We start from the raw sequence: 15,991 nt of genomic DNA on the forward strand, positions 1-15,991 counted from the left end.
TGCGTATAAACTGTTCTCTAGGTATTCATCTATGAGAGTCTATAGACTTTATAGACAGAAGTCTATGGAATAGATGAGAGTCTATAGACTTTATAAACAGAAGTCTATGGACAGTTTATAGCCTGTCTAAAGAAGGTTTTGTAAGGGGCGTGAAAGAGCGCTCGCACGGGACCGATAAAAGCGAGACATGCTTTCTTCCAATTATGCTCTTTTTAACTCAAAGGCTTCAACCGGGAAACTGAAGTAAATCAGTGTAATAGAGAAGAACTCAGTAGAATCCACCGAAATACATGGAAATCCGGTGAATTCCAAAAAATCAGCTGAAAATTATATCTGCCCAAGGCAGAGTTGGCGTGCTCCTTTTCACACGAGCGTATAAAAAAAACTTCTAAATAGGAGCTATGTAGTGCATCGTGCTTGAAACAGCTACGGTTGTGGAGATATTTTGCTGACGGGGAAGCTTTGCGAAGCAAATCTTGTCGAAAATCCAAAATGTACGAGTAACACTGAAAGCTCTTGGAAAGGCGCGATGGATTTTCTGTTTTCGTGGAATGTGCCAGACGGCACCATGCACGTCCGAAGAGTGCATCCCGGGTAAAAAGCGAATATTGTACCGTCGCTTCTCTTCGTAGCCGGACCTCAAAAAAAAAAAAAAAAGAGAGATAGAAATGGTAGGCAGAACCCCCGGACCAGGCATGTGCACTGCGCACTCCCGATAACAGTTCCGTGCGGAGCTGCGCCGTTCTCTCCGCCCTAACACCATGTTACGAAAGCAAACTTACGCCGGGAGCATTTTCGCTGAGCGTCGCGCAAGCAAGAAAAGAAATAGAACCGAAGGCAGCGGCCCATAGAAATATTGCAAAACTTAAACCTGACTGCGGGAGCGAATCCTTTCGAAAGCCAGAGCCCGGCAAATAGCTTACGCAAGCGCGATATGCGTCTAACTACACCGCAGAAGTTACCGCGAAGCTCTCTTAAGCCACAGTGGGCATACAATGTGAGCTTTGCACAACCTAAGTTCGAAACTTGAAGTTACTTATCCTTATGTGTCGCACTTGATAGGCAGTAGGGACAGTTTCGCCGTGCGTTCTGCTTCAGGGGCTTTGTGTAATGCTCTGTATGATGTTCCAGAGAGCAGAAGCAGTGAAAGCTGCTTTTTTCTTAGTTGTGAACACTAATGCGTCGTAGGATACTTCCGAATAGCTGCGTCTTTAGTCACTGACTGCGCGCACATCAGGAACAAAGCTAATGACGGCGTGCTTCACTAATGCGTCCTTTTTTTATATAATCACTCTGCGCTGTTTATGCTCCGTGTTAACAAAAACGTGCAGCGGCGTCAAACTTGGGACAGGCGCCGCTTTGCACACAAACTCAAGTCCGCTTTGCACACAATTTTTCACTCGTGAGAACGGCAGATGATTGGCCAGTGCCCGTGCACATACCTAAACGGGACAGCCAAAGATAGGAATGCCACAGCCTCAGGCAATCGGGAGCAGTAGACAGAGTATATAAATAGCTGTTGTCATGATATTGCTATGGCTCCACTGAGGCACTGTATGGTGGCAGCACCGTAAACAAGACGAAGCGCGCTGACGTCGGCTGGAAGTGCGAGCCTTTCAGGTTGTTTCAGCGGGCGATGTAATAATAATAATAATAATAGTAATAATAATTGGTTTTTGGGGAAAGGAAATGGCGCAGTATCTGTCTCGTATATCTTTGGACACCTGAACCGCGCCGTAAGGGAAGGGATAAAGGAGGGAGTGAAAGAAAGGAAGAATAGGTGCCGTAGTGGAGGGCTCCGGAATAATTTCGACCACCTGGGGGTCTTTAACGTGCACTGACATCGCGCAGCACTCGGGTGCCTTAGCGTTTTTCCTCCATAAAAACGCAGCTGCCGCGGTCGGGTTCGAACCCGGGAGCTCCGGATCAGTAGCCGAGCGCCTAACCACTGAGCCACCGCGGCGGATCGGGCGATGTAGGCCTCTTAATTTTTCAAAAAGAAAGCTCTAGACTTCTATTTTACGGTTGCGCTAGCAGTGCTCATGAACGGAAATTGACATGAAATACTAAAAGTGAAAGCTTTCTGTAAGTCTATAGCGCCACAAAAACGTATTCGTAGGCACGCAGCCACAGGTCGCCGGCGTTCCAAACCCTGCGGTTCAAACAGAAGCAATGCGGAAATGCGCCGCACAGTGGGTACGCCACAGAGCGCAGGGCGTGCTTTGGCAAGCAGGGCTGACGCGGCGTGCAACTCTTTTCACCGCTAGAAAAAGAAACGACCGAAACCGCGCGTCACTCTGCCCGCCAAACAGGCGACGCGGTTACTCGGTGCGTCTGCAACACGAAATGGCCTCGGACCTTACGCCGACAAAAAAAAAAAAAAAGGCTTGCGAAAGCACCGGCATCTCTCTGTCCGGCTCTCGGCTTTTCACTCACACGTATACGCCGGCGCCGGGCTCTCGACTCAAGCATGCAGCGTGCGCTGCCCGGTGAAGAACTGCTGCTGAGGAGGAGGGCATACGTCGTGCTAGCTACGTGACGCGTCGAGAGCACAGAAGTAGCGAGAGAGGGCATCCCGAAGACGTTCGCGCGCTTTACACGACGGCGTCTCTGGCTCGAATCCAAGAGGCCCTCCCTGAGCCGAACTTCTGAGAAGCGCGGTCGCGGCGGGCGGCCACTGACTCTCGGTGCAGAGACGCCGTGCGAGGACAGCGCTCACTCTTTGTGTTACGCTCTGCTCCCGAGCAATGCACCGGCTCAGAGGCGGCTGCGTTCCTCGCTCTTTCCGGCTTCGCTGGTGTCTCAAGTGTTCTGCGAAATACGACGAGAAATGCGAAGGCCGACGACACATAGCGCAGATTAGGAGCTCCGAGGGCGAACATTCGTAACTATAATTATATCAGGAGCAAGCAGGTAAGCCGCGCTCGCGGGAAAAGCCCGCAGATTCTAACGAAGTCCTATATTTGCATGGCAAACGTGTTAAAACCAAAGTCCGGTGTTGTATCGGTTCATTGCGTATCTTGCCAAAATTTAAAATCGCACGCCAGTTGATGAGACGTGGTTACTCGGGACACTGTGCTAAATGACGAAACGAAGACGTTGCGAAGGTAGACAGTTGAAGGCTAAGTGTGCGGTATTATTGAAATGCGCTCCAAGTGTCTTGAAATAGAGGTTAGTTGTAAGTCTGCACGTCTCATGTCTTCACTCTTCCTTCGCTTTGTTTTGCGGGGAAGTTTACCGTTTTAATTTGACAGAACTACTTTGTAAACATGAAGTACGAGAGGAAGAAGGGAATGACCAATTTACTTGTATGCAAAGTAAACGAGCAAACCTAAACACTGTGCAACAGATGACAACCGCGCGAGTTCGGCGCACGTGAAGGTTACACTCGGCATTTGCTTGTTTTATCTTCGGTCGCCCAACTGAAAGCACATTTTTGCCAGACTTAAGTTTGTTATAAGGAAGTAATTACTCAATAGCATCCATTCAAGCGCGTGTGTACGGCTTCAAAAGAAATAAATTCCGTTGTTGAAGAAAGATTCGCCCTGGTCTGGGGATCGAACCCGGGACCACCGCCTATCCGGGGCAGCCGCTCTATACTAAACTACGTAGCACGTGGTAGGGCGAGGCTGAGTTGATCAACAACTCGAAGTGGGAACGGTGCTAGTACAGCGTTCGTCCAAGTTTATGATGCCTACAACTGCATCGAAACGGAGACCAAACTTATTCGTTACATTGCTTCTGTCAGCGCTTCCATGTTTATACCTGTTCGCTTCATTAAAAGAAAAAAAAGATGGCATTCCTAAGTAGTACGTCAAGTATCACTCCCCTCACTTTTTTCTCTTCATTGAAACACTCGCACTGAAAAAAAAAAAATTATACGCCCAGCAGAAAATGGACCCTTCACGTGGAACCACTCTTGAGAAATTTAACAATGAAGACGAGATACCCCAACGATTTTGTGCGCTTCTCTGCATCCCCACGCTCGATCGCCCGTTTACGTTGCATTCACTTCAGTCTGTCTGTCCGAGGCGCTGTTTACGGCACTCCCCACAATGCGACTGCGCTTATCGAAGGACGTCCCAGGGCTCAACTCCTGCCTGCCCCATTTTTCGTGCCTCTTATCGTCGATTACGGCTGTGTTCGTCCACCGGTGCTCCGCGTTGTCGGATCTCTGGCACTGATCCAGCAGCCTTGATAGCTGCCCAGTGAAAGGAAAGGATTGCCTGCTTCATTTATCTGCGTGGCCTTTATAAGCCGGTCATTCCCACACTTCCTCCGCCTTTCGTGCTGAAGGCTGCCGGTGTATACGAGCAAGATACGCGCTTACTACTACATTGGGTGGGCACAAATAGCAGCATGACCGCCGAGTACCGACTGCAGCTGCGTGCCTACTGCAAGGTCGTTGTGTGGAAAATCTATATTCCAAGAGGCAGTGAAACGCTGCTGCTGCATTCATCTTGTATCTTTTCAATTCTTTGCTTCTGCTGCGTTAGCTTGGCTTCTTTCTCTTATATCGCTGAATATGGATTATTGCCACTAGTTCGTATTAAAGAAATTAGTGCGGAGCACGTCTAACCTCGTTGGAGGAAAGTCGGCGCGAAACCGCTCACGAATGATGACGTACGGCAGTCCAGCTTCGCATAAGCCGTGTGTGGCTCCTTCTGTGGGCCCTCAATCTTCCGCGGTCACTTTCAAAAAAAAAAAAATGTCGTAGAAGAAATAACGCTTTCGGCAGGTTCAGTCTGCATAAGGCCTGCTCATATCCATGTCGGTTTATTCCTCACCTTCTGGAAAGCTGTATCAATGACGAAAATATGGGGAAAGTTACACAGAAACAAGGAACACAAAGAAACAACAGCTTAGATGGAGGGGAGCTTCAGGGGATTCCTTAGGCTACGCTTGAAATATTTTCGCAAGATGCATGGACCAGACATTGCGAACCGCTCTGTCGAAAGCATTTTTGTATATACCCCCTAAACGCGGCGCTTTTCACACGTGTTTACCGGGTGGACTTGATCTTTTCTGCAAGGCAAAGCAACCTGTAATTTTAACCGCTACTTCAAACGCGAGAAGTAAATTTAACATAGAAAAGTGTAGGCCCCCTGAGAGCGGACGCTTGATTCCCCTCCCCGCCGGAAGATGCGGGCCGCTTTGCATACCCGTCGTTGCACGCAACGCAGCCTCTGTCGACGGATGGCTGCTGTGGCCCCACCCTGCGTCGAGCGGACGCTCTCCAGAGCACGGGGCCGTCCGCGTGGCGATCAAGAGCATCGATTTTCGCTCCCTTCCTTATCGCTTCGTTTTTTTTTTTCTTTCTCGCCCCTTATTCCTTCGTCGTCTTCTTCTTCGCTCGCGTCTTGACATTCTCGGGCCTTCGGGAATAATGGCCTCTGCGAGAGACGCCCATCTCGGCTGCTAACGGCGTAAGCACGCTCCGTGGAGAAGCCACCCGCCTATAATATGGGCTCACGTGTCCGCTCTTATTATGTATACGCCGCGGAAAGTCCTGCAAAGAACGATCGCGGTGTTACGCTGCAGCGACGGGTCAAGCTGCACGACGACGCTAACGACGCTGGGCCCGCTCACTAGAAGAAAGTTGGAATTCAGACGAGGCAGTTGAAAATAAAATTCCAGAGGCCTCGCGTTTTCCTCGCCTTCGAAATGGTACGCTCAAAATGTCGACGACTTGGTGCTTTACATCAAGCGTATGTTTCTAGGGATCACAAATTATCTGAAGCCAAGGCGATTAAAGGACTTAGCTCGCCAAAAGTCGCCAGATGTGGCTCGATCATCAACGTCATGACCAAGGAAAGTCCCGGCTATTATAGTTGCATGGGGCTTCGGGCACGGTCCGAGCGAGACGTCGAATTGGAACGGCATAGTCAGCGGCCGTATTCTGTAATGGCTTGTTCAGTTTTCCTTTGTTTTTATACTCTGTCATTGGTTTAATCCGCTTTGGCCTAAGTCACGGGCAGTAGTGCGGCCAATGGCAGATAACAGAAAGTAAAACGACATAAAACATTACAGAATACGACCCTCTGATCCATGATAATGAAACCCTTCTACTTTTCCCCCTTAATGCAGTCAGGCCCTGCTCAGCTTTGGTCATTGGTCAGAGCACAGCCCTGCTGGCGTCAGAACCCACCAGTAGGCGATGGGTATGATAAGGATAGGACAGAATCGAAGAGAAAGAATCGTTCCTCTATGCCGACACTGCTGTCGCCTCGAGGTGCGGGATGTGTTATAGTACTTTTTCTTGTTGAAATCTCGCTTTTTGCTTGCGAACAGCATGGAGCAGTGAAGTCAGTGAACGATTTCTATTGAGAAAACGAAAGGGAAAAAAAAAAAACTGTCGCTCGAGTGCAGAATTTGAACAAGTTTACCTGCAGCTTCAACCCCTTGCCGGGTACGCTGGTCGTCGTTGCAGTTTACACATTCGTTAGGCATCCTGTTAGCGTGCGCAGTACGGCGGCTGCCCGGTTTCACAGCGAGAACTGCCACGGGCAAGGAAGCGACACTGCAGCGAATCCACCACACGCGGTCCTGCCTTCAGGCTCTTCCCGAGCAGCGTGTTCGTTTATCCGAAATCTTTCCACCCGTACGCAGGGCACGTCGCCTTTCGTGTGCAGAGGCGCAAACGTAATTTAAGTGCGCCGTGCTGCAGTAACCAAAACAGCAAACTGAGCGTCTCGAAAGAGGGCGAGAGCGAAATAAGAAAGGTTGGGGCGACGGCGCCAGTGTGCGGGGAGGAGGCGACAAAGTTAGGACCGCGGTCGATCCTCTTTTCTTGAGCTCTGCCGGGAACGACGCGAGCCAGAAAATGCTGATCAAAGACGGCGACCCCTCGCCCGCTTCTCTGCGCCCTTACCCAACCTCTCCCCCCAACCATAATTCAAAGAAAAAGAAGCAAGCAAAATCTTTGGGACGATCAAGCCGGCACGCGCACGCGCGCTACTGCGGCCATCGAGAAGCCGGGGATGATGCGTCTTCTCGTCGTTTATGGTCACGGTCCTCTACAATCGCTATGTGCCGGGGACGGGTTGGAGGGAGAGTGGTAAAAGAGGGACGAGAGGGGGGCACTTTTTGTTCGCGACCACGTTCGATTCGGAGCGCAGTTAAAAGAGGCCCGGCTGTGGCAAGTGGCTCGTTACGTTCGCTGCGTCCTCAAAAACGTTACGGCGTTGCCTTCGTCGCAGATCGAGCGCAGTCGCTCTTCTGGCAATCCGGGGCAGTACACTCGCGAAGGTAATTTCCGTACTTGAGCTGAGTATCTTCACAGGGTGATTCGAGCGCTCTGTATTTCTGTAAGCGGTGATCTTGAGAAGTGCATCTGCTGCACTTCTGCAACGTAAAAAACAGATGCGGAAGCCTAAACGTCGCTTAGATCTTTTTATCGGCGGTTTCACTGATTAAACCTCCACTCCTCGAATATAAACTTTTAACCGATTATTCAGCGCTCTATCAGCCGGCCTTATCTGCATGTAAGGTACATCGAGAAAGAGAGAACTACTTTCTGTATTAGCACTGTCTTTTCATTGGAGGTCACCGACACTGTGCAGTCTACACAAAATGTCACTTTGTCCGGAAGGAGGGACAACCCTTTGGTCGCCATTATTGCGGGCGAACCACACCACTCTCGCTTACATCTGTTCTTGGGTGATTTTACAAAACACCTGGCGCAAGAGTCGATAGGTATTCTCATTCTTCGCCCAGACGGGGAAATAGTGGCAGTGAGAAACAGCCACCGCTTGTATGTGTAACATATTCCTTCCACTAGTGATTGCTGAGTGTACGTTAACCAACTACGATAAGCAAAGGATGAATACTTTAACCGCTAGGGGTTTTTTTTGTTACTTGTTCAAACTCTAACTCTGCTGTAATTGCAAGTGTTACTTCTTGCATAAGCACTTTTGCCGTCTGTGCAAGTCGTTTTATAACCTATCGAGCAAGACTTCGTGGCCCTGCTTCTCACCCAAAAATGCTGGACAAGCGCATTTTTCAGCGGAAAGTTGCTTATGAACGTATTTTTTCGCATATCGTGAGATTTCACCATAACAATGAATATATCCGCACATCAGCCTTGGTATACGCTTGTATTCCTCTGCTTTTATTATAAAAAACAAACCACATTAGTTTTCTACGGAGCCGAGCGCAGGACTCTGCGAGAGCAGGACAAACTTTAAATCTGATATTTTGGTACGCATTGGAAGGTTAGACCATTCTCATCAATATGTTCATAACAGTATCGTACAAAATTCCGCAGTTGCCCCGCAGTTAAATGTGACGTCTAAGAAAACTGGACTTGGTTGGCGCCGAGTAAACAGTGTTTGAAATCACCACATAATATCTGTAATAACTTTGCATTTCGCTTCGTAGTAATTGCTGTGACTCTTATTGCTCTTTTTGCAGGTGGCCCATTCACCATCCCGAACCCATTTTTCACTCCAAACCTCTCCTCTTCCCCTCCTCTCAAAGTTTGCTTCCCGTAAATGATCGCGCATGTTTGTGTGAGTGTGTGAGAAAAATTAAATTGCCTTTGTCCTTGTGACCAAGTCTGTCCCTGGTGTATGTATGTGTGCGCACGTTCTCACAGTCCTCATATGTGCTTTCACGCTCACCGATCGTGTTTTGTTGCCTGTGTGAAGATTTTCTGTACCTTAAAAAAAGCATTATTACAATAATAACAACTGGTCCGCTCTTTAGTCAACCATCGACTTTATTTTTCAAAACGACGCAAGAAAGATAGAAATAGAAGTGAAAAAAAAAATCGAGGTATCACCTTTAGTATCTCTTTGTTGCACGACTTTCTCAAATCACTAATCACTGCAGTGAATCACTGTAAGTGCGGGTGTTCTCACGCAATGGGGATCCCTGATGTGCGTTCGTTGAAGTTGGAAGGAACAGGTGGAGTTAAAAGCATCCGACCTAAGGTCAAACTCTCACTCATTGAAATGTCACACACAGGCTTGCTCATGCTGGACTCGGGTAGGACTCGGGTAGGGTTGCGTTACTTGGAGACAGCAACGCACATACGCACACAAGGACTAAAAAAAAAAGATGAATGCAAGCACAAACTCAGCTACAAGTTGATTTAATGGGTAACTTATCCCGTGAACAGCACATGTGACGAAGGAGAAAAATACAGCGCTTGTCACTGCCCGCTTCCTTTTGTCCACAGTCACTGCGCTGTTCACTGCAAGAATTGTACTAGTCAAAACGTTTATCTGTATTGTGTGAAAAAAAAAAACAGGGAGAAATGCAGAATCGCGGTAACAAAAACAGGCGAGGAATGGTGGCGTCCTCTGCTATTCCTCCCGGCGCTCTTTCCTAGAGGCGTTCTCAAAAGAGAAGCGGCAATCATAAAAAAAAGCTAAAATGTAGATATCGCACCACGGTATGCAGGGCGCGCTCTATAGTGCAATGCAGAGGCCTCCCTGGAGTTGCTTCCTGTTTGAGCCGGTGAACCCCGAACGTATCCCGATTATTCAGGCGGGCAGGAAGCGTCCAATCAGCTCCGCGCGCGCCCGCGTCAAGGAACTGCTGCGGTGCCCCCACCCCCCCCCACCCCCCTCTATGGCTGTTGTTGCCGAGGGCGACGGGTCAATCAGGGCACGCAGTCTGGCGTGCTGCTGGGGCGAGATCTGTGGAGGGGAGGGGGAAACAGATTTGAAAGAAACTGGCAGCTCCTTCCAGTAGGTCTCCATTGTGCTGCGTTTCCTCTCGGCGCGTCGCAAAGGTCCAGAGTTGGGGTCCGCCTGGCGGTGACGTTGTGGAGGCCGTTAGTTGCTAGGGTACACGCGCTTTCGTAACAATAGCTTCTTGCGAGCAGCCTGTTAGTATGGCAACAGAGACGACCACTTCAAAGGACTATAGACGCCATATTTTAGTTGCGTGTTTTCTTTTTTCAAATGATGTTTTAGACATTAGACATAAAAAACTGAAGTATAATCGCTGATACTTAGTATTGAGTCACTGCAATGCTAAAGCCAGCCTGCTTCAAGAACTGCAATGACAGCAAATGACGTATCAGCGGTTATACTGCGGTTTCTTTTATCCCCCAGGGAACCTAAACACTCATTACACGTCGGAGACACCGATCAGCTGATGGAAACGAGACCGAGACAGCATCAATGAGAAATTAAACTATAAATTAATTATCTAGCAGTCGTACGTGAATACCACGGGATTCTCGATGTATAATAATTTCTAATGCATCATCCGAATGAAACAAACAGGCAACCAAAAATTTGGTGTCTGTGCTCCTTTAAAGGCGCGCATCTTGCTCCGAGGCAGGTTTGCCCATTTGGTCGGTAACTTTACGTAACTCTACGTTTAGAAAGAAATGCGAACTTTCTGATTCATCTGCGAATTCGTTTCCTTTCGATTGAGAAAGTACGGATTTCTGTCTGTTGCTTACGATCTACACATCTTTATTGCTGCTGGTAATAAGTGTGCAATGCAACAGTGCCACGACGGGACGAGCGGGGATGTAGACTAAGAAACTTGGACGGAACATTTTCTTTGTCAAGACGAGTTACCACGTAACCCACTTCGCGCAAGTGCCAGGGTACATGTCAGTGCTTACACCAATTCTTTTTTACTTGTATACACAGCTTTGGCGCTCAAGCAGACTCCGCGTTCGTACAGGAATGCACACAGAGAGAGTTGAGTGACTTGCTCGCCAACATCTTCCTAAGGTGGAAGTGGTGGGCCAGTTGGTGATGTGCCTGCGTAATCATTTGCAGAGCAGAAAGATAAAGCACGAACCAACAAGAGGGTGCAAAGTTAGCGCTTGTCGTTTCTGCGTTGACCCTTAGGCTTTGTGCTTTGTCACGTGACGCGAGATGTCGTCTTGTTCGTTCGCGCACGTGTTGATATTCCAGCGCGTGTTTGTTCCCGGTCGCGCATGCGCAGTTCCTGCCCGCTTCGAGCAGAAGTTCAGCGTGGAGAGCGTGCGGCGCGGCGACACGGCCATCCTGCGCTGCGAGGCGCTCGGGGACAGCCCCATGGGCGTCACCTGGCACCGCAACGAGGACCCGCTCCCGCTGGACTCGCCCAGGTATTATGCGATACAACTACTGCTGCTGCTGCTGCTAGACACTGCAACTGATAACTGTTCGCAGGCGCAATACAAAACTTGAAGGGCCTCAAAGGCCACATCAGCTATAGTTTTACATTTGCGACAGACGGAGAAGAAGTTATCCCAGAGTATGGGTTAGGCCGACGCGGGCACTAGGCATCTCTACCTGCCACTTGATGTGGTTTCTAAAGAGATTCTAAAGAGGCTGGACGGTATTAAAAAGGAAGTTTTTGCTCTTCCGCGTTTCTGTTTGGGGTGCCTTTAATCATTTTATTTTCTTCATATCAACGCACCTTCTAGCTGTTTCTGGTGACGGGTGTGTTGATATAGAGTCGATTTCTGGCACTATTTGCGAAGTAATGAGACTTATCTTTAGCTCACTTTCACACTTAACAAAAAGCTCGAAACTCGAATACGACTAGCATCGAGCTCCTCGCGGGCGACGCTGGGTTGTGTGAGTGAGCAGGATACGACTATAAATGGCAATACAAATTCTGTGCCCTGCATAAGTAAATGGGCGAGCGACAAAGCCGTTGGAGGCGGTGCAAGGAGCCTGAAGGCGCGCGCTTCCGCCCTCGTCTGCCAGACTGCAGGTGTTCGAGAGCGTGACCGAACGGGGCACGGCTTCCGAGCTGCACGTGCAGGGCGCCGAACGGTCGGACAATGGCCTCTTCAGCTGCCTCGCCAAGAACGGCTTCGGCTCGGACAGGCGCAGCATCAAGCTGGTCGTCCTCGGTGAGCTATACCACTGACCGACTGATTGATTGGTTGATTGATTGATTGATTGATTGATTCTTTATTTGCCTGCAGAGGTGCCGGCAGCACCGTTCGACGTCAAAGTCGAACAGACGTGGAGCCGTTCCTCCAGCGTCAGGTGGAACGCCCCGTACAGCGGCAACAGTCCCGTGTCCAAGTACATCGTGCAATACTGGAAGGACCACGGTGAGAACAGCTCCGGTTTAGAGCGAATTTTACTGAAGCGGAAGTTGTTGGCAACTTCCGAGGCAGCCCCATCCGCCTGATGCGTGCCCGTTCCGGTGTCTGAACTGCGCAGGGGCAGCGCACCGGTTGGAAGAGGCCATCGTGGTGGCTCCGCAGACGTCGACTCTTCTGCGAGAGCTGCAGCCCGGCACGTCGTACATCGTTCGAGTGCTGGCTGAGAACACCGTCGGAAGGGGATCTCCGTCGGAGAGCCAGAAGTTCCAGACCAAAGAAGAAGGTGCGTCACTTATAGCTACCTAGAAACTTCCCAACTTTCTTACGAAAGCAGGGAAAGCTAATGGCATCTTCTCCAATTTTATGAAGTAAATAAGTCCCAAGCAACGTGCGGCTGTTTCGTCTAAGCAGCTTTCGCGTAGTGGCTACAGTTGGTAGATTAGAGTGCCCAAAAGCAGTGCTCTTCACAGGTTTTTTTTTATTTCAGAACCAAGCGGCGCTCCAACTGATGTCGCTGCGGAATCCAGAGGACCAACCCTGCTTCGCATTAAGTGGAAGGTACGCAGGGTCATTTGTGGCATAAGTAACTGAGTTATGCGAGATATCATTCAGAACAAACAACAGTGAAATCCTGCCCTGACAGTGTTGGCTGCGTGTCTCCAAATAAGAATCTTCCGAGTGATTGGTGACGCGGCTTACCTCGTCCAGCCTGAGAAATGACACAGTAATATACATATTCAGCAAAACGTTCAGTTGGCCTAGTTGGTATGGGTTCACAATAAAACAGCGCAAAAGACGACGGACCAGAGAAGGAAGAACAGAGGACAAACGCTGTCCTATAATATATATATCATGAACGCTCTCCACCGCCAACGCAAAACGATGCAAGGGTTTCGTAGTATGGCCAAGGCGCATGTGCTAGAGGTTGGATTCTTTTGTTTCCAAGGCAGAAGCTACAATGGACTTGGGGAGTATCAAAAAGAGGGCGGCAATATCTCCTAGGAAGGAAGTAGTGGTGGAATAGGGAAGGCGAAAGAGCAGGTGGCTTTCAACGGCAGCTGTACGCCTTTCGCCCCTCTCACCAGGCGCCGCCCAAGGAACAGTGGAACGGCCACCTGTTGGGCTACTACATCGGCTACCGCAGTCGCGGCTCGGAGGAGCCGTACAGCTACCAGTCGACGCTTGTCACCGACCAGCCCGAGGAGGAGCACCTCTTGTCGGGCCTCAAGAGGGCCACCGAGTACAGCATCGTGGTCAAGGCGTACAACGCGGCCGGCTCCGGCCCGGACTCCCAGGAGGTCTTCGCCAGGACCGCGGACTCCGGTACGCGACTGCTTGCCGCATCGCTTCTCCTACTACGAGAGAGTGCGGACGAGCGTGTTACACGGTTCAGGAGAGAACGTTTGCTGATGATTGATTGATTTTATCTTTAAAAATGGCAAGCCCAGAAACTGTATTTCACTTAAAAATAAATGCGATTTTGCATCGTTGTGCGAGCTCATTATAAATAATGTCAGCGACATTGTCACAAATGAGAAAGCAGCCTCACGAACCTAAAGCAGCATGGCAACAGTTCGTACAGGCCTATGAGAGAACTGATCGGAATGGTCGCATTCACGCTGCAAAAAAGACGACAATTATCGCAAGCTACTTGTTGAAATTTCGGTCCACGTTTCTATGGGAAGGGGGGAGGGAGGAGCAGTGGCTGTTGCCAAGGGAAGATTGGGTTTCGTGCTATTCAGGCCGTGTTTCTCAATGCAGAGCCACCACTGCCACCGCGACTATGGCTCGAGTCCCACGACCGCTTCTTCATCGTCGTCCATTGGCAGCAGCCTCCGGGACCACCAGTCACCCGTCAGTACCGATTTGGTCACAGTGCGGCGCAGTGCCTCCTCCACCGCGCGGTGACGCAGCTGTTTCAATATATACTGAGTTCTATGAGCAGCATAGTTAACCAGTGTGTTTTATAGAGCAGGAACGAAGTAGAAAACGCGAATATTAGTGTGTAGACCTCCAAACGCTGGAATATTCTATGGTGCTCTCCCGCGGCTAGTTATCGTGGAAAATCGAGCAGTCTTGCACCTAGCACAGGAAATTTGTCAGTGCCTAACTAGCATAATATCGCACAAGGCAGAAAATTCAATAATGGCATCAAAAGCCATTTCTAAATGGCCATTTAATATGTTTTGTTCTAGCTTGTGTTTACATTTTCAGTTGTATACTCATTTTTTTTTTTGCTCTCGGTAAATGGTCTGATTATACCACTTTTTATTTGCTTTCGTTATTTTTTTTTCGCATAATCGATGATCTTAGCTCTCTAGCGCTGAAGCACGCAGTAGAGGAGTGCTCCGGATTAAGTTTGAATGGTGCACAAAATTATCAGTAGGCAAGTGTCTCTGCGGTACGCCTTCAGCAAACTGCGGCTGTCGCAGCCGGGATATGCACGTATACGGCGGGCTCTCACCGGCACGCGACTAGAAACGATATTGTTCTATTGTTTATACTTCATTATTTAAGGGCTCTTTTGCGTAAATTTTAGTGCGAAAGCACCACATCACGAGCTCAAATCGGCACACCGGTTTGTGACCTTTAGCCAACCATAAATAAATAAAATAATTGCCGCGACTGGGATTCGAACCCTCGGCGACACGAACAGAACAGCTTCGCTGGCCACTGCACGAGAGCACTATATATGCTATCTGTCGCCGCAGGCGATCACGCCTCATGTTAAACTGAAACATCACGCTGCGCATTGCTTATTGTCGTCTTCATCAATTAATACTACAATCAAACTGATACTCGCGCTTTGGGTTATGTGGCAGTAGTGACGGAGAGATGTGGGCTGCATGCGTTGGCGTCGACAACGCTGCGGCAGAAGCACAGCTCTAGAGCAATGCGTGTTGACGGTGACGACACTGTGGCAGAAACGCGGCACTGGAACACACGCCGCCGGCGTACATTGGGCAAATTGGCATTGACGACGAAAAAGTTGAAGACGCGCATAACTGGCTCCCTGGGTCAGTGGACACCTCACTCGCGCTTTTACGTACATACGTGGCGGTGGTGTCCACCTCCAAAAAACTTTCTTTCGCCAAATATTTCGTGCTTAAGCGATGCTAAACCGCCAGCCAATTTTTTTGCTTCCACTCCGCTGCTGTACCAACACCTTTCCCACTTCGAGCTGTTGACCAATCCGCTCTCGCCTTACCATAAGCTTGTCGTCCCGGTTAGCTCAATTGGTAGAGCGACTGCTCCGATGAAACTACCGGTGGTGCCGGGTTTAAACCCCGGACTAGGACGAACTTTTCTTTAACTACGAAGTTTCTAAGAAAGCTGTACAGCTTTCCTTTGTAGCCGTATGGCTCCGCTTGGGTGGGTGTCAGTGAGTAATTACTCGCTTATTACAAATCTACTCCACCTTGGGGGTTTCCACTGAATATTTGACCAATACACGTAATGATCCTGGCTTCCCAGCGTAGAACACGATTCATTCACTGTGGCGCGTTATATCATCTGAACCGTCACGTGGCGCGCAGACTACATCATGTCGTACCGGGAGGAGAGCGGCCCGTGGCGCGAGCTCACCGTGCCGCAGGCGGACAACTCCAAGTACACGCTGTCCGGCCTGCGAGAGGCCACCCGCTACCAGATCTACCTGCAGGCGGCGGGAGAGGGCTCCACCAGCGCCCCCAGCGAGACCATCACCGTGCTCACGGAAGGCGGAGGTGAGCCACAGCTCTCTAGCGCATCCTGTGTCGAGGAACGCAGTTCCGCGGGAAGCCGCTTACCTGGCGACGCGAGCGCTTTCATTTTAATGAGATGGCATTTGGAGCCTCATAGAGAAGCTAATGTGTCGTCTGAAGCTAAATTCGCTGTTTGGTTGCAGGGAAGTGACCTCACCAAAACAGAGCATTCACATCGATTGGAGGGTAGTGATGGCACCACACCGGAAGGGACGTCTTTTCCGGTGAA

The 15,991-nt window shown here is 49.7% G+C and overlaps 1 protein-coding gene across 2 annotated transcripts in view; it reads left to right on the forward strand.

The window, feature by feature from the left end:
* The window catches only part of LOC144098347 (cell adhesion molecule Dscam1-like), a 140,907-nt gene that overhangs the window by 113,762 nt on the left and 11,154 nt on the right, over positions 1-15,991 (forward strand). For both annotated transcript variants that reach the window (XM_077630914.1, XM_077630913.1), the window contains exons 5-12: positions 10,918-11,062; positions 11,670-11,818; positions 11,894-12,025; positions 12,138-12,302; positions 12,507-12,577; positions 13,105-13,342; positions 13,781-13,873; positions 15,556-15,744. In XM_077630914.1, the coding sequence (XP_077487040.1) occupies positions 10,918-11,062; positions 11,670-11,818; positions 11,894-12,025; positions 12,138-12,302; positions 12,507-12,577; positions 13,105-13,342; positions 13,781-13,873; positions 15,556-15,744 (1,182 nt within the window). The remainder of the gene's footprint in view (positions 1-10,917; positions 11,063-11,669; positions 11,819-11,893; positions 12,026-12,137; positions 12,303-12,506; positions 12,578-13,104; positions 13,343-13,780; positions 13,874-15,555; positions 15,745-15,991) is intronic.

The sequence above is a fragment of the Amblyomma americanum genome, chromosome 7, assembly GCF_052857255.1.
Source record: "Amblyomma americanum isolate KBUSLIRL-KWMA chromosome 7, ASM5285725v1, whole genome shotgun sequence".
In the NCBI taxonomy this organism is placed as follows: Eukaryota; Metazoa; Arthropoda; class Arachnida; order Ixodida; family Ixodidae; genus Amblyomma; species Amblyomma americanum.